The sequence below is a fragment of the Liolophura sinensis genome, chromosome 12 (assembly GCF_032854445.1).
Source record: "Liolophura sinensis isolate JHLJ2023 chromosome 12, CUHK_Ljap_v2, whole genome shotgun sequence".
NCBI lineage: Eukaryota > Metazoa > Mollusca > Polyplacophora > Chitonida > Chitonidae > Liolophura > Liolophura sinensis.
In genome coordinates this window covers 19,677,592-19,702,074 of record NC_088306.1, presented here as the reverse complement: position 1 = coordinate 19,702,074, position 24,483 = coordinate 19,677,592, and the positions used below count along the sequence as shown (strand labels likewise).

The 24,483-nt window shown below is 39.9% G+C and overlaps 1 protein-coding gene across 3 annotated transcripts in view; it reads left to right on the top strand.

The window, feature by feature from the left end:
* The window catches only part of LOC135479012 (medium-chain acyl-CoA ligase ACSF2, mitochondrial-like), a 33,790-nt gene extending 9,525 nt beyond the window's left edge, over positions 1-24,265 (top strand). For 2 of the 3 annotated variants that reach the window (XM_064758713.1, XM_064758712.1), the window contains exons 2-17: positions 5,731-5,911; positions 6,684-6,818; positions 7,889-7,939; positions 8,421-8,530; positions 9,887-9,937; positions 11,009-11,123; positions 12,481-12,573; positions 13,213-13,385; positions 16,811-16,902; positions 17,521-17,591; positions 18,569-18,819; positions 19,612-19,759; positions 20,291-20,346; positions 21,545-21,602; positions 21,948-22,019; positions 23,882-24,265. In XM_064758713.1, the coding sequence (XP_064614783.1) occupies positions 5,731-5,911; positions 6,684-6,818; positions 7,889-7,939; positions 8,421-8,530; positions 9,887-9,937; positions 11,009-11,123; positions 12,481-12,573; positions 13,213-13,385; positions 16,811-16,902; positions 17,521-17,591; positions 18,569-18,819; positions 19,612-19,759; positions 20,291-20,346; positions 21,545-21,602; positions 21,948-22,019; positions 23,882-23,950 (1,726 nt within the window). In that variant the 3' untranslated portion in view covers positions 23,951-24,265. Of the gene's footprint in view, positions 1-1,424; positions 4,887-5,730; positions 5,912-6,683; positions 6,819-7,888; positions 7,940-8,420; positions 8,531-9,886; positions 9,938-11,008; positions 11,124-12,480; positions 12,574-13,212; positions 13,386-16,810; positions 16,903-17,520; positions 17,592-18,568; positions 18,820-19,611; positions 19,760-20,290; positions 20,347-21,544; positions 21,603-21,947; positions 22,020-23,881 lie in introns of those variants that run through there. The other variant, XM_064758710.1, reaches the window with a different exon arrangement.
* Positions 24,266-24,483: the final 218 nt, after the last annotated feature.

The following is a 24,483-nucleotide window of genomic DNA, read 5'->3' as shown; positions in this document are numbered from 1 at the left end:
GGCAGCAACCTGCGGATGGTCGTGGGTTTCCCCCGGGTTCTGCCCGGTTTCCACTTACCATAATGCTGGCTGCCGTCATATAATTGAAATATTCTTGAGTACTGCATAAAACACTAATCAAATAAATAAAAATAAAATCATGCACATGACAGATGTCATGCATCACTGGCAATGTAGCTATATAATGTATTCGACCATTTTGACCACATATGTGTATCAATTAACCACACATTGTTATAGATTATTCAAGTATATTCTGGTTAATGTATATAATGAAATGTATTACTGTTTGATTCTTTACTAATTTATAATGAGTAATAGTTTTGCTTTTTGATCTCTCTCTTTCTCTCTTTCTCCCCGTTTCCGGCCAACATAATGCTGGACGCTGTCGTATAAGTGAAATATTTTGGAGTACGGTGGAAAACACCAATCAAATAAATAAATCAACACATTACCCTGTTAGTCTAATAGATCGTGGTGATTTTATACAATATGACACGGATATTAAATAGACTGTTGAATGAATAGTAGAATATGTGTGTTAAATTTAAGAGAAAAATATGTTGCAATAACAGAATACATTCCAGCATCACTCAGATAACAGACCTTCTTTAAAATGTAACCGATTTGCTCTTTTGAGAATATATACACGCACATACACACAAGTTGTAAATGTGTGAGTTTTTATGTGAACACATTTTTAACATGGAACAGTTATATATAAGTTTTTAGCTAGTTAAGTTCAGGTTGCAGAGCAGGTTAAGAGCAGGTTGCATTTTCATACACAGATGTACATTCTATTAATCCTGCTATCCAAAATGTTGCCTGTATGAGTTTAAGCCATAATCATTCATTCATTCCTGTTACCAAGTAACATGTTTACGGGCACATTTTTTTGAAGGTTCAGAATATTATTAAAATTACCGCTGATTTTAGTCGACATGATCATCGAAAAATCCTGCGACGCGACGAGCTTGGTTGGTGTATTATTTGTAGGCACAGCTGATTACATGAAGTCAATGACCGTTTCTCGTCCCTCTGTCTAATAATTTTAAGCGTGGGCAAAGCCATACTATTGAATTAAGGTCTGACCTTACCATAACCCCGGTAGCTTCTCGTTGTATAGATACGTAGGAAGGCACTGGGGAATATAATGCTAGCAGGCAGTTAAACAATATGTCCTGGGGGTAGAAAAACAAACATTATGATCGTCACTACACATGCAGACGAAAAGGATGGGGTCTGAAAGTAGAACAGGACATCGCCGGTTGTATAACAGCTTGACACCTTGTCGGAAACGGTTGTATTTCTTCAAGCACATTCCAGGACTTGTTTTTATATAACTGAATATTGTGAGCTTGTGAATCGCGATTATCAGTTGTGTCGTTGTTCTTTGGGGGGGGGCGAGGGGGGCGAGAGGGGGTCGCTTGATTCATTGGCTAGTTGAAGGGCTGGTTATTTTTATATGACTGGAAATTTTCACTCCATGCAGAATATTAAGTTGTGATTGCTTCATTGGTGACCTTTGAGTAGATGTCATTTATCACACAGCTGGGATTGCTTCATCGGTTATGTTTGAGCAGATGTCAGTTATCACAGAACTGCGATTGCTTCATCGGTTATGTTTGAGCAGATGTCAGTTATCACACTGCTGGGATTGTTTCATCGGTTACGTTTGAGCAGATGTCAGTTATCACACTGCTGGGATTGTTTCATCGGTTACGTTTGAGCAGATGTCAGTTATCACACAGCTGGGATTTTTCCATCAGTTACGTTTGAGCAAATGTCAGTTATCACACAGCTGGGATTGTTCCATCGGCTACGTTTGAGTAGATGTCATTTATCACACAGCTGGGATTGCTTCACCGGTTACGTTTGAGCACATTTCTTTATCACACTGCTGGGATTGCTTCATCGGTTATGTTTGAGCAGATGTCAGTTATCACACAGCTGCGATTGCTTCATCGGTTACGTTTGAGCAGATGTCAGTTATCATACAGCTGGGATTGTTTCATCGGTTACGTTTGAGCAGATGTCAGTTATCATACAGCTGGGATTGTTTCATCGTTTACGTTTGAGCAGATGTCAGTTATCATACAGCTGGGATTGCTTCATCGGTTATGTTTGAGCAGATGTCAGTTATCACACAGCTGGGATTTTTCCATCAGTTACGTTTGAGCAGATGTCATTTATCATACAGCTGGATTGCTTCATCGGTTACGTTTGAGCAGATGTCACTTATCATACAGCTGGGATTGCTTCATCGGTTATGTTTGAGCAAATGTCAGTTATCACACAGCTGCGATTGCTTTATCGGTTACGTTTGAGCAGATGTCATTTATCACACTGCTGGGATTTCTTCATCGGTTACGTTTGAACAGATGTCAGTTATCACACACCTGGGATTTTTCCATCAGTTACGTTTGAGCAGATGTCAGTTATCACACAGCTGGGATTGCTTCATCGGTTACGTTTGAGCAGATGTCATTTATCATACAGCTGGGATTGCTTCATCGGTTATGTTTGAGCAGATGTCAGTTATCACACAGCTGCGATTGCTTCATCGGTTACGTTTGAACAGATGTCAGTTATCTCACACCTGGGATTTTTTCATCGGTTACGTTTGAGCAGATGTCAGTTATCATACAGCTGGAATTGTTTCATCAGTTACGTTTGAGCAGATGTCAGTTATCACACTGCTGGGATTGCTTCATTGGTTACGTTTGAGCAGATGTCAGTTATCACACAGCTGGGATTGCTTCATCGGTTACGTTTGAGCAGATGTCAGTTATCACACAGCTGGGATTTTTTCATCGGTTACGTTTGAGCAGATATTTACCACACAGTCGTGATTGCTTCATTGCTTTTTAAGAACAGATTCCAGTTTTCACACATTTGAAATTGCTTCATCAGCTATGTTTGACCAGGTACCAGTTATCACGTAGTTGTGATCATTTCATCAGTTATCTTTGAACAGACACCAGCTATCACAGAACTGTGATTGCTTCCTTAGTTATGCCATATGCATTGTATTTATTGCCATGCATATGCAAAGACTGCATATCCAAACAAACAAATGCATAGATTTGCATATATAGGTATACAAGTAGAGTGTTAACTTGTATAAAGAAAAATAAAAATAATAGTAATTATATTATATATTATTTTACTGATTATATATATGCTTCATCGGTTTTGTTTGAGCAGGTAATAATTGCCGCTGTTTTATTTGATTGCTATTTTACGCCGCACTCAAGAATATTGCACGTGTACGACGGAGGCGACCGTCAGTGCTACTGTTTCATTTTACTATCTTACGAGGCCAATATTCATCCAAGGTCAAAAGTCTCACAAGGCCGAAAATTTGAACAGCCCAAATGTTTTACTAGGCCGAAAGACTCTCTAGGTTGAAAGTAGGCCGAAAATTTTACTCTTTCAAAATTCTTACTAGGTCGAAAGTTATGCTGAACGGAATCTCATAATTATATGCTCAGGAAAAAATCAATGTTAATTTTGCCCTTTACTGTTTTAAACTATGTAATTTTTATGCAAAAAAGAAAATATGTTGTATATCAGCCACGACGAGATATCCGACACCAGTTGGACACATTATGCTATGTAGCCTATTCACCTTTAGGTTTATAAACCACCTCAGAATTGTCCTACATTTACTTCGATATCTGGCACAGACATCTCGATAACATTATAAAAAAGAAACTTAACAAAGGCACCAATGGGAACTTATGTCTGTGAAGTTACCCATTAGACCAAAAGTGGTTTGTTTCGAACTCACCGATGGGTTAATATCCAGGTGATACAACAATATGTATGTGTGAGCTACCTTTTACATTTCACTACGTGGTTTTGAAACTAAAGGAATTGCTATATTTTTCTTGAAGGGTTTATCATTATGTGCTTTCACGAGGACGCTTTATTGCAGTGTTTTACTGTTGCTAACTATACTTCCCATGCCAGTGGTCATAAAAATCGATGATTTAAAAAAATTGACTTTTTACAACAGATAATCGCTGCAAGGTCTGTTTTGGACACAATCTTTAGAAAAAAAGGGTAGCCATATACATATTGTATATCATCAGAAATATATAGCGTTACTCTTTCCGAATAGGTCTGTCTACAAACATTTTCTTAGGATCTTTAATCAGATCATGAACATATTTTAATTCATATTAACAGACAGTTTGAAATGGGCTCTAGCAAGTGTAGCCATGTTTACATCCAAATAATGCAAAAGGCTAACCAGTAGACAAAAGTAACTACAGAAATCACCTTCTGTGATGTAAAATCAGCTCGACATCAATGCGCTGTTTTCGAATTACATCATCACGACAGCACAATGGCGTCACAGCACAAAATGACGTCGTCACTATTCGAAAGAGCACGGCTATTTGCCTATGTTTTAACATGGCAGTGATCGTGTTTAGATCAAAGTACCGGCAAAACATCACTATTTTTATTATCATTATTAGGAGCCCAAACCCAGCCCAGAGCATAATTCCGAGGATCAATCAAATCCTTTTTAATTAGTTTTCTTTATTCTATGTACCACCCCATGTTAAAATTGGCAGATTGGCCCTACCGGCGCGGTAGACGTAAAGTAACAATGTCATGTCACAAATGGACGTCACTGTGTTGTAACGTCGTATCTGGAAACCTACGTATTACTCGAGTGCTCGAATCATTACATTTCTCACTGAGGAACATATCCCGTCTAAAAGTAGATGTGCAGGTTATTGTTTATTCCTGGATTTGTGATGACGGTTAGGGGGCAAACATGCATCTATGCATCTTATCCATTGCAAAAGAGCAATCGTCAAGTCTGAGTGGAAACGAGTTGCATATTGTGCAAGAAAAGACACCCCATTGACGTGAGTAACCCGAATGATCCCTAATGACTGCTTCCAATCAGAGATATACGTTGTTTACATTTTATCATTGGGTGATTTTTACTGGAGCGGGGTCTCCATGGCCGAGGTGTTTAGCATGCCAGCACGGCGCGATGACCCAGCTGCTTCTCACCGATGCGGTCGCTTTGAGTTCAAGTCAAGCTCATGCTGGCTACCTGCGACCATAATGCTGATCGCCGTCGTATAAGTGAAATATTCTAGATAATTTTTTTAAAATTAAATTCTAATATTTGTTTTTACGCCAATTTCTGTACAGATAGGTTATCATCACAGTAAGAGATGAGCTTTATTGTATAAGGTTGGGTAATCTGATGTCGGCCTCTCCTGTCAGCCGCGCTAATATGATAATCCTACCCCAGACACCCAGGCATAGGACAGGCGGCATAACTCTGGGGGTTGTCAGGCACATGCCCAGATGCCGTGGTTTACACTCATGCAGTTTACTCTTCCCATAAGCCTGACCGCCATTACATATTAAAGGCAAAGAAAACAATAACGTAAAGTATATGTCAGATGAAAGACCACTAAGTATTGTCCATAAAAAAAAGTTTGATTTAAGTTTTTAGGATGGCTGGGGCTTCTCTTGATTGATTTTGATTTAAACTCAGCAGATTAAATGGAATAGCCCTGGCATTTTCACCTTCTCTGTGAAGTTTCATTTTGGAATTAAAACTGATGTTTCACATGTTAGAACTCCCATACGATTTTGAAGAAAATTAACTTTTGAGACGCATTAATTGGCATTATATGAACTGTATCCACATTTCGTTTCCACTGATTTGTCTTATCCTGGCTTGTATTGCAGTGACTGTTTACCAGCTCGAAACCTGAAAGTGAGTTATTTCCATGGCGCTACCTCTCAGCCGTTATGTGGCCTCACCATTGGTCAAATGCTCGAACAAGCCGCACGTGAAAAGCCTGACCACGTGGTCTTTTCTCTTCCGGAGTTTAACCAATCGCTGACCTTTTCAGAATTATTGAAGAAGGTAATGTATCACAATTCAGTTATTCTTCTGGAACACCCGACATTTGCAGAATCGTGTACTTATTATTATCATTATTATTATTATTATTATTATTATTATTAAGATTTGTAGATATCATTTAGAAAGTGGTTAAAGTAACAGTTTTATCGTTGTCTGGGGTTTAAACTTTCTAAATAGGCCTACAGAACCGATTCTAATGATGAAAATTGGCTGCGACCACACCTGGTTTCGAGCTTGTGACCTCAGAATCAGACATCCTCGTCGCCAGTAGTACTGTCTACCGTTCTGACAACAAGCCTCCCAGAAACAGAAAGAGGAAGTAGCTGACCGGTAGACTTTACTTCGAACATGCATTTTACCTCTGATGCACTGAAACGAGACAACCTTCATAGCTAAACATATCAGATTGGTAGAAATTAATTAGAAAGTGGTTTACGAAACAGTGTTATCATTATTTGGGATTTACACTTCTGGAGCATAACATAGATTCTAGAGCTGACTGTCGCCTGAGACCACATTTGTGTTTCGAAATAGCACCTTCAGAGTCAGGCACGTACTCGCCAACAATACAATGTACATCTGCCCTTTAACATTTAATAATCAATGCTTAATAAGCTGAAACCTGCAGATTTTCGTGACCGGGTTTCCTCCGGGCTCTGTCAGCTATCGTATAAGTGAAATATTATTGAGAACGGCGTAAAACAACAATCAAATAAATAAACAAGTAAGCTGCTTTAGAATCTTATAATATTGAGCAAAACTTTCACTGCAGGCAAATGAGCTGGCCAAAGGATTCCTGGCGCTTGGTATGAGGAGAGGGGATCTTATATTCTGTTACCGCCTTTGTGACCAGCATTTCTTCATCGTCTACATCGCATGTGCACTTCTTGGTCTGATGTTTACCAACGTGAGTGCGTAGGCCAGCATCAAACTGGTATTTCCGCGTTTGTTTGGGTTGGTTTGGGTTGGCTTGGGTTTTAATTTCGTTTTAAGCAATATTTCATATACTTCAAGAATGAGTATCCTTATATCAGGTCGGATCCAATGCAGAGATATTCTAGTGCTGCCTTACTGAAATACCATGCCGAAGAGATGAAGCGGCACCTAGTAACAGTCTTCTGATAGCGGGCCTACCAATATAATGTATATACAGTGTGTACCTTCACGAGCATCAAGGCATAAAAGTATTTATTTATTTATTGGAATGGTGTTTTGCATTCACTTATGTGACGGTTGTCAGCATTATCGTGGGAGGAAACCGGTCCGAGCAATCCGCATTTGTCAGAGGCGATATAACCACCGCCATGGAACTATTAACCTTTCCATTTCGTTTCAAGTTGGCCGAGGTGGCTTACATTTAGGAGCCTCTCACCAATGCGTTCACTGGGAGTTCAAGTCGAGTTCATGCTGGCTTCCTCTCTGGCCGTATGTGGGAAAATCTGTCAGCAACATGCGGATGGCCATGGGTTTCTTCTGGGCCCTGTCCAGTTTCCTCCCACCATAATGCTGCCGGCAGTCGTATTGGTGAAATATTATTGAGTGAGGCGTAAAACACCTATAAAATAAATAAATAAATAAATACCTACAAATAAATAAATGAATAACTACAAATAAATAAATAAATAAATAACTACAAATAAATAAATAAATAATTACAAATAAATAAATGTAGCGAAAAACTGAAAAGTCTTGTATGTATGCAGACTGGCCGTGCATTAACTGTGATATTAAATAACAATATCATAGCAGAGAGGGATATATTTCGACTGTATTACAAAATCGACACTTTACTTCCCATGTCAAGTTTGAATCTGTGGTTAGTTTGACAGACAAATCGGGCAATAAAACGTAGCGTTTAAACATGTGTGATTATTGCTAAATGGTGCAGTAAATCCCTATTTTTTTAAAAAAGATTTGACGTCAAGACGTGACATTACGTTCAAAATTGCTTAAATGTTCCTACTCTTTTCTCTACAGCCGTTCATTTTCACGCCGAACGATGTCTTTTTGAAACGGTTATTAGCAAAGGTAAGTTGACAGCTCACAAAAGTTTTATTACAGTTTATTACTGTATCATGTACAGCTATAAAATCGGGCAGCTTCTCGGGGAAGAGTAATATAAGAATAATATACTTTTCTTCCCCGTGGTCTTGGTATTTTACCATGAAACATGTGTGAATATCATCGCTGGCAACGAATCCAGCTATTTCCTGTGAACGTCTTTGTTTGGCTTTTTGTCGACATAGTTGGAACTCACGTAAACGATTTGATATCAAGATAACAGAGTGGGAAAGTTTTTCACTAAGTTATCAAAAGTCGGTGGCTAACCCCAGATACCTCGTTTTTCTCAAACCCCTGACTTTAGACTGACCACTATCATATGAGACCAAAAATCTTGAGTATCAATGAAACAAATAAATAAATCAGGAGAAAGCGGAAAGTTTCTCGAATGAAGAATTATACGGACTCATTAACAATCTCGTCTCATCTATTTTATTCTTCTGAACAGGCACAGCCTGCCATGTTGATAGCTGACGTTGGGCGAGATAGCAACGTAAGGAGTCTACTGGAACAGCTCCAGGAAAACAATTATACTACAGACACGAACAACTTCACTGGGTAAAGCTAGACCAGAATATATATATAACAATGATTGACTGATAAGTTGATTGTTTGATTTTTAACGTGATTTTTAACATTTTTAATAATAAACGATTGCGTTCTTGTTTGAGTGTGAAGAAACGAGAGTGCCCGGAATAAAGAATTGCCCTTTGCAAATTACATGTATCTGACATAGTCGGCGTCGAAATAGGCGTACTATGTAATATTGATGTAAACATTGTCTGTAATGGATTTTAAACAGATTTGGGAAACCACTACTATGTAAGGAAATTAAAACGATTGCCGTGGAAAATGTACATAAAATCTTTTAATAACGAACGAAGTATAACAAATCTAACGCAGGGAAATAAGAAAAGGAATAATTAAATAAATTAACAAGAAATTTGGACGCAAGAAAAATTTGGAGAAAGACGAATTGTACATCTGCTTCAGCGCATGGAAAATAAGGATAGGGGAAATAAATACGTGCAGAAAATGTATAAGAGAAGGATCTATAATAAGTCGGAAACAACTAGGTAAGGGATCGTGGTTTTGTGGTTAAAGGCACATGCTTTTCATGCGTTAGGCATGGGTTTAACCCGGGATTTGCTGATTCACCCGTTCTCATAGGGCGGGGCCCCCGTGGTTGAGATGGTTAGCGTGCCATCACGGCGCAATGACCCATAAGACTCTCACCAGTGTGGTTGCTGTGCGTTCAAGCCCAGCTCATGCTTGCTCTCTCTCCGGGAGTACGTAGGAAGGTCTTCCAGCAGCCTCCGGGTGATCGTGGGTTTCCCCCAGTCTCTGCCCGGATTTCTCTCACCATAATGCTGACCGCCGTTGTATAAATGAAATATTTTTGAGTGCGGCGCAAAACACCAATCAAGTAAATAACACTTAGAGCCTTGATGACAGTCGCCCGTGGGACAGTTTTTGCAGTTCAACGCGGGTTGAAGATCACTTGTTTCACCAATGTTGTTTATGTCATATGGTCGTCAGGAATTTGCCAAAGGTCGAGCGTTTATATGCGACACTCAGGGTTCTTGCATCTATAAAATGACCGCTACGTGCCTAATGAATTCCGGCAAGAAAATAGTGAATGGTACATGTAGTGCAAAGGAAGGAAAATGAGAAATTAGAGTGCATGAGGTATTAATAGATAAGGGAACAACAAATTAGAGGTTGAGTGTTACAGTGTGTAACTGTTATTCTACTGGATGAATTGAAAAAGACACTGAAACGAATAAGTTCTCATCGCTGTTGTATTTATATATGGAAGCGAAAAATAATACTTTTGTTGTATAATTTGAGAACCTATAGCAGTTTTTTGACGCATAATTTCATTCTCTAAGAATATGTGTTTCTCCATTCCAGATTTAACACTTTGAAGTCAGTTGTTACCGTGAGATCGTTGAAACTTCAAGGGTAGGTGCATGTTTTCACAAACAAATCAGTCCAGAAATATCCTCAGATTCAATCTCTTTGTAATTCTCCGTCAAACCCTTGAAATCTACATAAAACAAGTAAAAGATCTTCCTTCTTACACGATATAGCGTTGGATCCCGTCCACGCGGTGAGAATAACAGAATAACAGAATAGAGTTTCTGTCTTGTGAGCAGAAGGTCTGGGTTCAAGCCTATGTTTTGACATCCCTTATGGGCCTAATATCTGGTGTTTTTTGCATGGCGTTCCAGTGAGGTAGCACTATAAGTATGTTGGCATTTGATTTATTTATTTATTTGATTGGTGTTTTACGCCGTACTCAAGAATATTTCACTTATACAACATTATGGTGGGAGGAAAACCGGGTACAGCCCGAGGGAAATCCACGACCATCCGCAGGTTGCTGAGAGACCTTCCCACGTACGGCCGGAGAGGAAGCCACCATGAGCTGGACTTGAACTCACAGTGACCACATTTGTTGGCATTTGGATAACAATGCTGCAAGGAGGCAACGTCGTATGTCGATTCCATTATTGGTAAATCCCAAACAAACGAAACAACAAGCAAGTGCCTGATTGTTGATTTTAACCAGAATGCTATGATTTGAAGAAAGTTTAAGCCAGAGTCTACAAAAACATGTCAAGTAGAACCTTGTTGTAAGCTATATGGAGTCTAAGGGAGAGCAATTGGGATATTGTAAACTCAACGTGTGGACATAGAATGTGTGTACATCTGGGGCTCTCTTCCAAACAGTTTAACAAGTGTCTCTTCACTGTCCAAGGGAAGTAACTCTAAATGGAGTCCAGCATTTATGCATAATCATATACACGTGATATCACACACCTGCCGTATTTTCAGTCAATTAGCCACATGTAGCATCTTGACGCAACAAAGAAATTCAAACCGTTTATTTTTTAAAAGAATCAATCATTATTGCTTGAGGTCACTTCAGACAATTGAATACCATATGTCTGTACTTGTAATTAACGTGATAATGTCTACATGATTCTGAACACTCTACAGTAATAAGCGTCGCTCGGTATCGTTTTACAGGATTCCCACAATAGATGACGTCATCAAAAAGGGTCAGTCGATACAGGATAACACACTGATGGCCGCCAAGCAGAGGGTGTCTCCAGATGACTGCGTCAACATCCTGGCCACGTCAGTAAGTATCCATATAACATAACAAAGCCGTACACCTTGGCCGTCGAGGAGAGGTTGTCTCCAGATGACGACGTCTGTGTCTGACCGCATCAGTAAGTATCCATATTACATAACAAAGCCGTACACCCTGGCTGTCAAGCAGAGGTTGTCTCCAGATGACGACGTCTGTGTCTGACCGCATCAGTAAGTATCCATATTACATAACAAAGCCGTACACCCTGGCTGTCAAGCAGAGGGTGTCTCCAGATGACGACGTCTGTGTCTGACCGCATCAGTAAGTATCCATACTACATAACAAAGCCGTTCACCTTGGCCGTCAAGCAGAGGGTGTCTCCAGATGATGACATTTGTGTTCTGGCCACATCAGTAAGTATATGCATATATAGCGGCAAAGCCTCACACCTTGGTCGCCTAGCAGAGGGTGTCTCCACATCACGGTGTCTATATCCTGACCATATCAGTAAGTAGCAATATCATACCCCAAATCCTTACATCTTAGTCGCCAAAGAGAGGGTGTATTCAGATGACGATGTTTATACCTTGGCCACGTCCGTGAGTATGCATATCACAGCCCAGAGCCTTACAACAAGGCCGTGAATTGGAGAACCTTACACCTTGATCGCCAAGCAGAGGGTGTTTCCAGATGACGGCGACTATGTCCGGACCACATCAGTAAGTATCCATATCACACCTCAAAGCCTTACACCTTGGTAGCTAAGCGTGTCTCCAGATGACGATGTCTATGCCTTGGTCACGGCCGTAAGTATCACAGCCCAAAGCCTTACAACATGGCCGTGAATCGGAGAGTGTCCCCAGATGATGGCGCCTATGTCCCGACCACATCACTAAGTACCCATATAAGTGCCCTTGACCGTTCATCAGAGAGCGTTACTCTATCTTGGACTCGTCATTAAGCACCCATGTCACACCCTTAAGTCTTACACCCCGGCCCTGGAGCACAGGGTAGTATTTAAAAGTGACGGTGCTTTTGCAAAGCATTGCCACGCTGTCGATATTTGTGAACAAACGATATTTTTAAACGGTAATTTTGCAACTGTAATGACGCTTGCAGTAATACTTTAACATCTGTGATATGCAGTTGTGATAGTATTTCTTTTGTTCCATTTATACCCAGTTCATGTTATTGTCGCGCTATATCGTCTTCCAAAATTTGACTAGTGTTTTAAATTTAAAGGAAGGCTTAAATTTCCTAAATTTTAAGGAAAGACGTGAAGAAGATTCCTATCTCTCTTCAAGATCGTTGTAACGGGTTTATAACATACAAATGTCTTTTTCTGGGAGGAAAAAAGTGTTAGAACTATAACATATGTGAACAGCGGTACTGTTTCCTCTTTCAGGGTTCCACAGGTGACACAAAGATGGTGTGCCTGAGTCAGTACGCTGTTGTCAACTTCTCCATTATTTGTGTGGCCCGCCGGGCACAGGGAAAGGTGGGTAGTTTATCTCACTTTGCTGTCTGCAAAACCGGATGTTCTTCTCATCCTCACTGACTAAAATCACTTTCTATTTTTGTAACCCTACGGTGAGAGGTCCATGGCCAGCAGTTAAATATTTATTTATTTATCAGATTGGCGTTTTACGCCGTACTCAAAAATATTTCACTTATACGACGGCGGCCAGCATTATGGTGGAAAGAAACGGGCACAGTCCGGGGGAAGCCCACGATCATCCGCAGGTTTACAGGCAGACCTCCCCACGTACTCCAGCAGTTAAAGGTAGCTAACCCACAGCATGTTCTTCAGTAACAAGAAAAACGTCGCTTGAACTCAAGATTGCCACGTGTGAGAAAGTTCCTTATTATATTGCCAATGGTTAGTGCTTTATCCCGGGCATGCACTTCCCATTCATAAAACTGACCGCCATCGTATAAGTGAACGATTCCTAAGAATGGCTTCAAACAACAATCAGCTAATGACTAAATAAATGTAATTCTCTATTATGCATTGTAGATAAACCAACGAATTTAACGTTGCATTTCCAGTAGTTCAGCGGTATGGTTGCGATCTAAAATTAAACGTTTAGTATGATAAACTAATGAGAACTGACATTTGCTCTTTTGGGCCTTTCAGCAAGAAGTCATGGGTTACATAAATCCCGTAAATGATGACGTCATGGCCTCGCTTGGAACGATAGAAATGATTAGTCAGTGGAGAGTGGGAAGTGTTGGGATTGTTTTTCCACAATGCGTGAATTTCTCGAACAGTTGCATGGTGCCGCTATTACAAAGCATTCAGGATTACAGGCAAGTACACCTCTTCGGTGGCTACTGGTTAGAGTGCCTGCCTTGATGTGGCGGGGGGGGGGGGAGGGGGAGGCCAGGAATTAAAACCAGGTCGTGACAAACCAAAGACTTTAAAATTAGTACTTGTTGCTGCTTTGCTTGACCCTCGGCACTGAGAGGTGTTAAGCAAGGAAACAGCACTGGTTGGCAAGGTGTCGTTATAATGTGAGTGGATGGGGTGTCATGTCTGGTGTCTTTGTCACGATACTTCAGTGGCAACAATTTTGGTGGCATTGACTCGCCCTGGTACGCGCACCCAATGATACCACGTTTTCATATGACTGAAATATTGTTAATATAATTAAAAACGTATCCGGTGAAATACGGCTTCTTGTCAGTTTACCTCATTCAGGTTTTTATTCTGCTCAAGTAACTGCATAAATAGTAGCAATTTACACGCCCCTAGAATCATGGCTTAAGTAGACGTAGGGAAAGAATGCAGTGATGTTCATTGCAATTTGTTAGACTTTCACTGGTCTAGAATGACTTCAAATGCTGTATAGTCGTCACCATTTAACAATCACATCGAAAGTACGACTTTAACCCCAAAGCAGATATACACAAGGCTCCAAAACACACCAATAATCCATTGAGCTATCAGGGAAGACAATACCACTTTCTTATTTAAGGCGGCTAAACGTTTGTTGTGACGTCATAATGCAGTAATCTTTGCAAGAGACAAACGGTCAATACAATTTTAACATTTGATCCATCTTTGTAGAGGCGAAAAGTGACTTTTGTTGTACACTGCTAGAGGGGTTTTCAGTTCCCACTGATTATTAGTGTATTTACGTGAACATTTAGATTAAAACCCTATCTGAGTTGAACTGGCAAAACGTGAACGTGTGACCATTTGGGAACTACCACATCGTCGTCGCTGTTCTGGTTTTACTCCCCATGCTATACCGTCTTTTCTTTGTATACTTGTGTACCTACGTAAATCAGTCTTCTGCTGATGGACTAAGCATCCTCGAAACTTTGTCCCCTTTACATGGATTTTCACAGCATTTTGAGTCAATCTAGACCGTGACTTGCAATGAACATTATTGCACATTTTTGTTTACCCCAGTTTGATTTAAGTCGTCCATAATAGTGTTAGGGGGTGTATGCATTTGCTGGTTTTTGTGCATTTGCGTGAAGTTAGAATAAAACCGTATCTGAGGTGAGACTAGAAACCCGATTTCTCCTGTTACCATTACACTAGTCTGCTCTAGTCTTACTATTTATGCTGTAATCATTTGTATCCCACGTTCCCCCCCCCCCCCCCCCCCACCCCCCTGTGACAATTCAATGAAGTTACGTGTTCCACTCCCGGGGGCCTCAGTGGCTCAGTTGGTTAGCGCGCCAGCGCAGCCAAATGACCCAGGAACCTCTCGTTAATGCGGTCGCTGTGAGCTCAAGTCCAGCTCATGCTGGCCTCCTCTCCAGCCGTACGTAGGAAGGTTTGACAGCAACCTGCGGATGCTCGTGGGTTTCCCCGGGCTCTGTCCGTTTTCTTTCCACCATGATGCTGGCCGCCGTCGTATAAGTGAAATGTTGTTGAGTACGGCGAAAAACACCAATCAAACAAATAAATAAATGTTCGACTCCCTCTGTCGCTAGATCGGCCGATTTTAGTTTGTCAAGTACCGGACAGCGGGCTCCACAGAATTTCTACTGAGTTACTCAATCCATAAGGCTGGTCAGAAAGTGATACAATCTAAAAAGATATAAGCAACCTTCACAGCATTAAACAGGAGTGGAATGAAAACTCAGAGTCAAAAGTATTAACTCTTTGGACGCTATTCCTGTTTCAGTCCGCTAACGCATTGTTCTGCCCGCAGTCTATTGGGTTTAGACCGCGGAGGTCACAGGCTCGAATCCAGCTTTCGCTAATTTAATTGACTGTGGTTTTTGAATCGGGACTTTTGTCGACAACACACGGAGAAAGGCGGGATCCTGAGGTTTTGTCCACCCTTAAACGTTTGCTGTGACGTCACACTATTGTATGAGCGCTTGATTATTTTTCAAGAATCCACACCTGGGAATTTGTGGTTTGAGTGGTGACAACATGTACCACATGTATGCGCCTTTGTTTGGTATAGGGTAGAGCGGGGCTCGAACCCACGCACACACACAAGGCTCCATAACACACCAATAATCCATTGAGCTATCAGGGAAGACAATACCACTTTCTTATTTTAGGCGGGCTAAACGTTTGTTGTGACGTCATAATGCAGTAATCTTTGCAAGAGACAAACGGTCATCAGGCATCACCTACAGTGCAAACTCACACAGAACTTGTATTTAACAGCAGTCACAACATAGGCAGTTACCAATCCGTGGCTGTCACAGTACGGAAGAAGTGCGACCTATTTTCTCATTATATGTGGCAGTAGTTTTGTTGTTGTTGTTGCTGTTTTCTTTAATTGCTTTGCTATCAGCTGTTGTCGATGACATCATATTGTTGCCAATTCTGGAGCGTGTATGATACAAGGTAAGAGTACAAATTCCAACACCACGTCATAAACGGCCTTTGTAGGATTATGACCTGTCAATAAAAACTTGCTGATCTGTTTTGTTGTACTTTACTGCGTGCTAGAGGTCATTCACATTTGAAAGAAATTAAACGATGGTGGATTTGCGCTATTACTACACTGGGTCAGGAATAATGATTACACACCCAGTGTACGCTCATGTAGTAACCTTTATAGAGTACAACCGACTGAACCCCCCACTGGCTAAAAGCTCTATTGCTTTTGCACTAAAATTTCATGTAACACCGTCACGAAATATCGACCATGTTACGTATTCTTTTCAACTATGCAAATAAATGCGGCTGAGCCGGCACGAAAGAGCATTCATTGACACTAATTGTGATGTAACGTTTTTATTTGTTTGAAATGACACCGCGCCATTCTTGAAAAATAATCGATTTTATATTACCGTCTTTTGACGTAAGAAAGTATAAATAAATAAAAGACTCGAAACAGCGTCTCCATTCAGACAGTCACTCTATTCAACTCACTTCCATCACCTTGAGCAGTCCCGCAGTATGTTACTTATGTAATATTAGCGAATGGCTATGCTGCAACGTCATGAATATTAATATAGGGGAGCTGATCATGTGATGTATACACATGTGCTATGATGTAAACAAATGCACGTGGCAAACTATGACGATATCACAGTTACATTAATACAAACACTTTTAAGCAGGAGAATCAACCGTTCCTCGTGGTTTCTCCACTACATTAACTACCTAATTGCTATGGCTATGCCTATTAAGTAAAACACATTGCCTTGTTAGATATCACTGAAATATTTACAATTATATATTTTAGTTAAGTACATTTAGTTTTTTAAAGACATAATGTTCTTATTCTCGCTACGTGTTACGATTTCAGGATTACCAGACCCGGGGCTTACCCTTTCCAGATATTAAACATGGTAAATTCTCCCGAATTCGAGGAATACGACACATCCAGCTTGAGAGGAGGTAAGTTTTATGGACCTGTGACACAGGAATACAAAATGAAGAAATTATGTAACACTCATCGAATAGTTTGGGAGTACTGACTAGCTTTGTGTCACAGCTGACGAAGTCTTTAATGCATGGTTTAGTGGTTAGAAAAGGCTAGAATTGCTTGGCTCTGTTTTTCCCCAAAAACGTCTACGAAGGAACTATATTTTTTCTTTACTTTCAACTTGGTAGAAAAACATTCGAATACACAATACCTATTATTGATTACACAAGCTTGCTATCAGTGGGTGCAGGTGTATTATTGTCTGTCTTATCAGACACGTGATAATCTGTATTTGTATCTTGTATCAAATACCGAATTGATGTATGTTTTTCTGTTACAAGTATACAAGGTGTGTTTTTTTTAATATAAATTGTGTGTCTGTGTTGTTGTAATTTGTATATTTGTATATTTAAATAGGATTATCGGATGTTGTTTAATTTTTTCATTTACTAAGGGATGCGTATTTGTTTTAGGAAAAAGTCATGTATATGTCATTTCTACGGATATTGGAGGTATTTATTTCTTTTAAAAAGTGCAGTTTTGTATTTTGTCCGTGATGTTGTTCATTTGTCTACTCCTCACACATCTAGTAACATTGGTTGCCCAGGCCATTTCCCCAGAGACCCGGCTCAAACTGCTAGAGCTATTTCCAGAAACAGTTGTAAGTTGAAAAATAATTTGCAGTTAAGTTTCATTTAAAGACAGAAACTATGCTTTCTCAAAAGATGCGCTCTTTTACTATAACTAAGTGAAACAATGATTTTCTGAGTCACTGAAGCAAAAGATGGGTCAGTCAGCAAATATTTAATTTCAGTTTGGGTTTATTTCAGTTGAACACTATTATGTTTGTTTATGTTAAGCTCTGATATTGTTTATTCGATTAAGCAACATCACTTTTTTCATTTTTAGTTAAACACCATAACGTTTTATTTCACCTAAATATCAATATGGTTGATTTCAATTCATTACATCTTGGTTTATTTCAATTAAACACCATCCTATTTCAGAAAAATTATACGACTGGAAAAATTGTAGATTTATCACTGTGTAACCTATCTCCCTTTAAAAGAGAAATGTAACAGGCTATATATACACATCATAACCTACTTAATGATTTCTTTCTGTACAAGTTTGCATGGATACGTTGTTTTCTGGGGTGTGTATATATAACCAGAGTCTGATTCCATAAAGCCATATCTGAAGTCAAAATTTGAAAGACGGCCTCAAAGCTTACTTTTTTGAAATTAAAATTCTGTACCCCTCATCAATGTTACCTGAAGACAAATGTGTCAGAATTCCACCTTCCAGCAGCAAAAAATAATAAGTATGGCACAGGGTTTTTAAATTTTTACTCAAGTCAGAAAGGGCTTTTTGAATCGGCCAGTTCTTTTACTTTTTCTGTTTTATATAATTGCTAACCTGGATGTCTAATAACCTTAATTATTACGATATCCTATTTCGTTTCAGATATCAAAACCGCCATAGTTCATTTTAGTTAAGCGCCACTATGGTTTATTTCGCTGAAACACCTTCATGGCTTATTTCAGTCAATTAACCAGGATTGTTTCAACATCAACTGTTGAACCCAACGGATTATTTCAGTTGAACATCAGTTGTTTATTTTGTTTCCCTTGACAGGTGGCCTTCGGACAAAGTGAGTGCCTGTCCATAGCCTGCACTTCTCCGGGCAACATGGGAAAGGACATGCGCACTGTGGGTTACCCGTTGGCACATCACGAAGTAAAGGTCGTGGGTGAGAGTGGGCAAACACTTCCGGTGGAGGAAATGGGAGAGATCTGGGTGCGCGGACCGTGCCAATTTCTCCGCTATCTGAACGACGATGAGAGAACACGGGAAGTGCTTGACAGCAATGGCTGGGTGCATTCAGGGTGAGAAATATCACTACATTCCCTTTTATTGACTGATTGAAAAAGTACTGAAAATTGTATAAAAAATTAGAACATAGTCGATCAAGCCACTCGTGAATCATAAAGGGTACGCTACAAGCCAATATATCGTAAAACCCATTTCAGAAACAACATAATACAAGGCACTACGAGACTTCAAACCTCCGATATATGGGAATGTACGCATTTCCCAGTAAAGATAAAGGAACGATACTGCATTTTTGTCCCCTCTCGGAATGTGAAGGGCCGTTTAAACAATTCCTGGATCCGCTTACGGATCAGAACCGAACTGTAATGGACTGGTATTCGTACAAAAGTCAGGCTAATCAAGACTTTTCCCACATGTTGAAAGACAAGTGATCTGCAGGGACGGTTAGGCAGCTCAACGGGCCACTCAGGCGTCTACGAGCGCTCATACGACCGCCCCACTCCACCCCAACCCCTCTTGCCACAAGTAGTAAGAGCAGAGAACTGTGCAATACCGGGTATTGAACGCACAGCTCGTGTAATATGTTTTATTTATTTTTTTGATTGATGCTTTACGTCGTACTCAAGAATATTTTACTTATACGATGCCGGCAAACATTATGGCGGGAGGAAATCGGACAAAGCCCGGGGAAAACCCACGACAATCGGAATATGTTTCAAGCAGTAATCAAATAAATGAATAAATAATTAAAAAATGTCCCTCCAGAGAACAGTCAATAGTCGCTGTTTTACAGAGAAAAGACGGAATCTTAATAATTTCCTATATTTACGTTTGCTTATCTCCAGTGATGTCGGCAAGATGAATTCGCAAGGGTACATAACTCTGATTGGAAGAAAGGCCGATTGTATTCGGTATAAATACCAAGGAGATGTGATTTATCCAGGACATATTGAGAAACTCTTCATGGAATTTGAGAAAGTCAAGGAGGCAAAGGTAATGAGGCGAAGTAGTGTTCATAAACTGGTAGATAAGAAGGTAAATGAAGACAGCTATAATGATAACTATATTTAAATTACAACTGCTTGCACTGAAATTCAATTTCCTAAAGACGCGCTGCGACGTCGACGTTGCAATTTCTGCAACCTGCACAACGTAACTAGGTTTAATAGTCATCTTACAACTTTTCTGAGTGATCATTCAAAATTCAAGCTTTCAAAAGTTCAAAATGTTAACGAAACTTTGATATTCTTTTACTAATATCTTTAAAACTGGAAAAGTCATCAAAAATATATGACACAGACTTTCATTTTAAGTACACAGCTATTTGTGCGTAAAATTTCAAAACATTAAATTGTAAAATAAGCCAAAAGTCAAAAGATCTCACCACAAAAGCAAAATCAAAAAGAAATAATATAAACGAAGTGTTTTTACAGACAAATCGTGTATGACAAATGCCGCCACAAATTTAATCGTGAATTGTTCTATCTCAAGTCTGAACGTAACTGAGTGAAATCTTGACCACAGGTTGTTGGAGTCCAGTATGGTGATGAGGATGGGGAATCGATATGCCTGTGTGTCGTGTGAGTTATCTTGCCACAAGGGGGCTGGTCATATTAATTTCAATGGCTTCCATTGCAATTTTTTTATTGGATAACGCTAAGATATATTTATTTATTTATTTGATTGGTGTTTTACGCCGTACTCAAGAATATTTCACTTATACGACGGCGGCCAGCATTATGATGGGAGGAAACTCTACCCGGTTGAAACCCACGACCATCCGCCAGAATAGGCTGGACTTGAACTCACAGCGACTGCATTGATGAAAGACTCCAGGGTCTTTAGGCTGTGCTAGCGCGTTAACCAACTGAGCCACGGAGGCCCCCGCTAAGATAGAAGAGATCTTAAGATTTAAAAGATATAAGGGATCCTAAGTAAGACATATGCTCTGTAAACCCATACAAGCCAAAGTAAACATAGTATGCTACCCATTGCTAGTATGTTATTTCATGTTCAGTCAAAATACAGACGTATGTGGGAAGATTTGCCAGCAACCTGCGGATGGTCGAGGATTTCCACCGGGCTCTCGGTTTCCTCCCACCACAGTGCTTGCCGCTGTCGTATAAGTTAAATATTCTTGAGCACGGCATAAAACATTAATGAAACAAATACATAAATAACTAAATCAATAAATCAAAATACGGACTAATTAACGCCCTACCCACTCTAGCATCCACAAACCGTATTCTTCCGTTGGTGTGTGATCAGATATTCCTATATTCAGTTTTCCTACTTTTGTCGCTGTATCAGATTTACTGCCATGGGCATTTATATTGTCAACTTTTTTCAGTAAGTCACGTTAAAAATACATTAAAACTGTCCGTTGCAGTGAGTAAAATTGATCTCTAATTTGTTTGTTTAATTATGTTTTACGCCACCCTTTTACGATCTCACTTACACAACGGCTGTCATCATTATATTGTGAGGAAATCGGCCAAACTCCACTTGGAAACCCGCGATCATCCACAGGTTGCTGGCAGACCTTTCAACGTATGTCTGGGTGAGGAAGCCAGCATAAGGTTAGACTCATAACGATCGTGAGAGGTTCGTGGGTTGGTGTGCTAGGTTAGCACCCTAACCACACTCGGCACTGGAGGCTCGCGATTGGTAACTAGCATTAACCAATGGAATTGCTAAATTACATAAATGGCAAAGAAGGATTGGATAAATTAACACCATTCCAAAACATATTTTTGTTCCCGTTTTCTTTAATTTCAGCCCAAAACCTGGAATTTCTCTAGAAGAGACAGAATTAAAGACATACTGCGTAGATAAGGTAAGAAAAAAAAAACCCTAATGTAGTACAATGAAAGAAAAAACAGGAAATTTTTGCTTGAGGATGAGACCTTGTTCTATGTTCGTGGTTCTCTAATTAAAACTGTCTGAAAAAATTACCTGCAAACAATAATGTTGCACTGATGATATCAAGAATATTAATGTACCCGGTATATACTAATGAAAGAGCTAATAATTATTTAAGACACATATTTTGAGACGTACATTGTTGTTATCATCACGACCCGTATTATTCGCTTAATTTCTCTAATATCAGATTCGAAGAACTGTGACACAATTTGGTGCAAGGAGACTAGGTGGCCTAATTATCTAACCTGTTTTTCAGTTAATTTCACGTGACCGTCCAAGGTACTACTTCATCATGGATTCGTTCCCATTGACTGGAGCTAGACAGAAGGTATGCAGATATTTATCCTATAAGTGTTGAACGATGTATTAAAAAAGGTTTCACTTATACAACTGCCGTCAAGTAGAAAACCATATTTTTCGAAGTACACAACAGCTCTTTGCCTAGTATCCGATAAACATGTTTACTTGAAGCTGTAGCCAAATCCGACATAGCTGGATTCGAACCCGCGCCTTTTCTGGTCAGGAGCCGATTAGCTTAGACGAGACCAAAGACCTGTTTCACAAAATTTCTGTAGCCGTGTAAAGTCTGTCGGCGATAGGTCATTTAGTCGACTTCTCGTAAGTAGGCTTCGACAAAAATTGACTTTCACAATAGTAAAAGTGTTTAAAGCTGGCTTACGATGGCCGTCTATGTGGCCGTTCTGCAGCATCCTGATTGGTAGAATCCATGGTGATAATTCTTAAATTGCCTTCAAAATGTTTGTTTATTTATTTATTTGATTTGATTGGTGTTTTACGCAGTGCTTCAAAATATAAATAAAATAAGCGTCTTAAGTGACTTTAGGCCACGTGATCATGCAACATGGACTTAAAAACAACATGTGATATATTACCGGGTAAGTTATGACCTGAGAGATTTCATTGGATAACCCAATTAGGACTGGTCCGTAGCTGAACTAGTTGTTGAGTGAAAGGGTCGTTAGCTCCGTAGGACTGTGATTACGTATATTATCATAGCCCTGTCTTGTTCCATAAGCTTACCTTGAACATCTCTGCGCTTCCCGTGTTGGCCTCAATATAGTAATGCTGGTGGCCAAATAATATGTCTGTCCCTATTCCATATTTTGTCATTGCTGTAGGCTGTCCGTTATCAGAAAAGGACGACAAATCTCTTTGCTGAGCCTCACCGCTTATGAGCGCCGCCATCGTACCAGCGCCATTTTAGTGAAAACGAGGCTTCCATAACAGAACGATTAGCTAGACTCAAAACAAGCTCGACCATAAGCGGTGAGGCTCAGCAAGAACGTTTGTTGTCCTTTCGTGATCACGTACAGCGATAAACAGACATAGCTCATATGCAGAAATGGACCTTGAGGAAAGGGACAGACACATTATCTTGCAGACAGCAGTAGTATATTGAGAGGCGTTCTGAAACAGGACAGAGCTGTGATGGTATTCATAGTTTTGCATAGATGTCATACCTGCTCTGAGCCAATCACCAAAACACTTTTTGGCCACGTGACTAGAGTACTGGAGGTAAATATAAAGCGAATTTAACCCTGGTGAGATTGGCACTGAAAACGATTTAGCATAAAAATATGAAAACTATAGCTTTTAGATGAGAAATTCTTTCTGGAAAAGTAATCAGAAGGTATCTAGCCTTCAGATATGATAGTTTTCAATGTAGTTTTCAATGTAAAGTACTATGAGATAAATCAAATCGAATTAATGCGCCACCTTGAAATAAAACTACAGCGTAATTATTCTGTGATTCTCCTTATATTCCATAATTTTTATGAGACAAAAAAATGAGCGGTGCAGTTTTAATTTCATATTGACATTCGCCCTTTTTGCATTCTTTCAGTCGGTGGGCTATAGATAATATGGGTATATGTTTCAGTGGTATTTATGTGTGGTTGTTATCTGTCGGCACCTGCAGGTGGTCGTGGGTTTCCCCGGGCTCTACCCGGTTTCCTTCCGCCATAATCATGTATGCTTAATGGATCCACCTATCGCGTAATCTGAATATGTAAGGGAGACTACTTATCCATAAGGTCAGTGTTAATGAAAAATAACATCACACAGCTTGGAACACTGAATTAATCAGATACCATGCAAATGAAATCCTCTTGTACTCAACATAGAATAAAAATAGCACGAAATTGTTCTCGTTTCTTTATTTTTGTTCAGGTCGCAACGGAAAAGTTGAAAGAGACAATCAAGGCGAAGTTTGCGGATTCTACTTCAGACATATCATAGACTGGACGTTAGATCTGACGGATTTGTTAGTCAGACTCAGTATTGGGTGATACTAGTATTTGTGGTATAGTGGATACGTATATACTTATACGTAAAAAAATACTTTCGTTTCTACGAAAAAAAAGTGACCAGAAATATGATTTACGAAGTTTTGTGGAAGTGGCCCAGGACGTCTTTTTTGGAGGACATACAGTGGAAATCAGTCGTGTCGTCCAGTGGAGGTCAGAAATATCAGTGTAAGTCAGAAATGTCATACTGGCGCTTAGAAATGGCAGTGCAGGTCAGAAATGTCAGTGAAAGTTAAAATGTCAGAATGTGGGTGTGTATGTTGCGCTATGTATTTGTATGTTGCGCTGCGGGTGTGTATGTTGCGCTACGTGTATGTATGTTGCGCTGCGGGTGTGAATGATGCGCTACGTGTATGTACATTGCTGTGCCGGTATGTATGTCGCGCTAAGTGTATGTATGTTGCGCTGCGGGTTTGTGTGTTGCGCTACGTGTATGTATGTTGCACTGCGGGTTTGTGTGTTGGG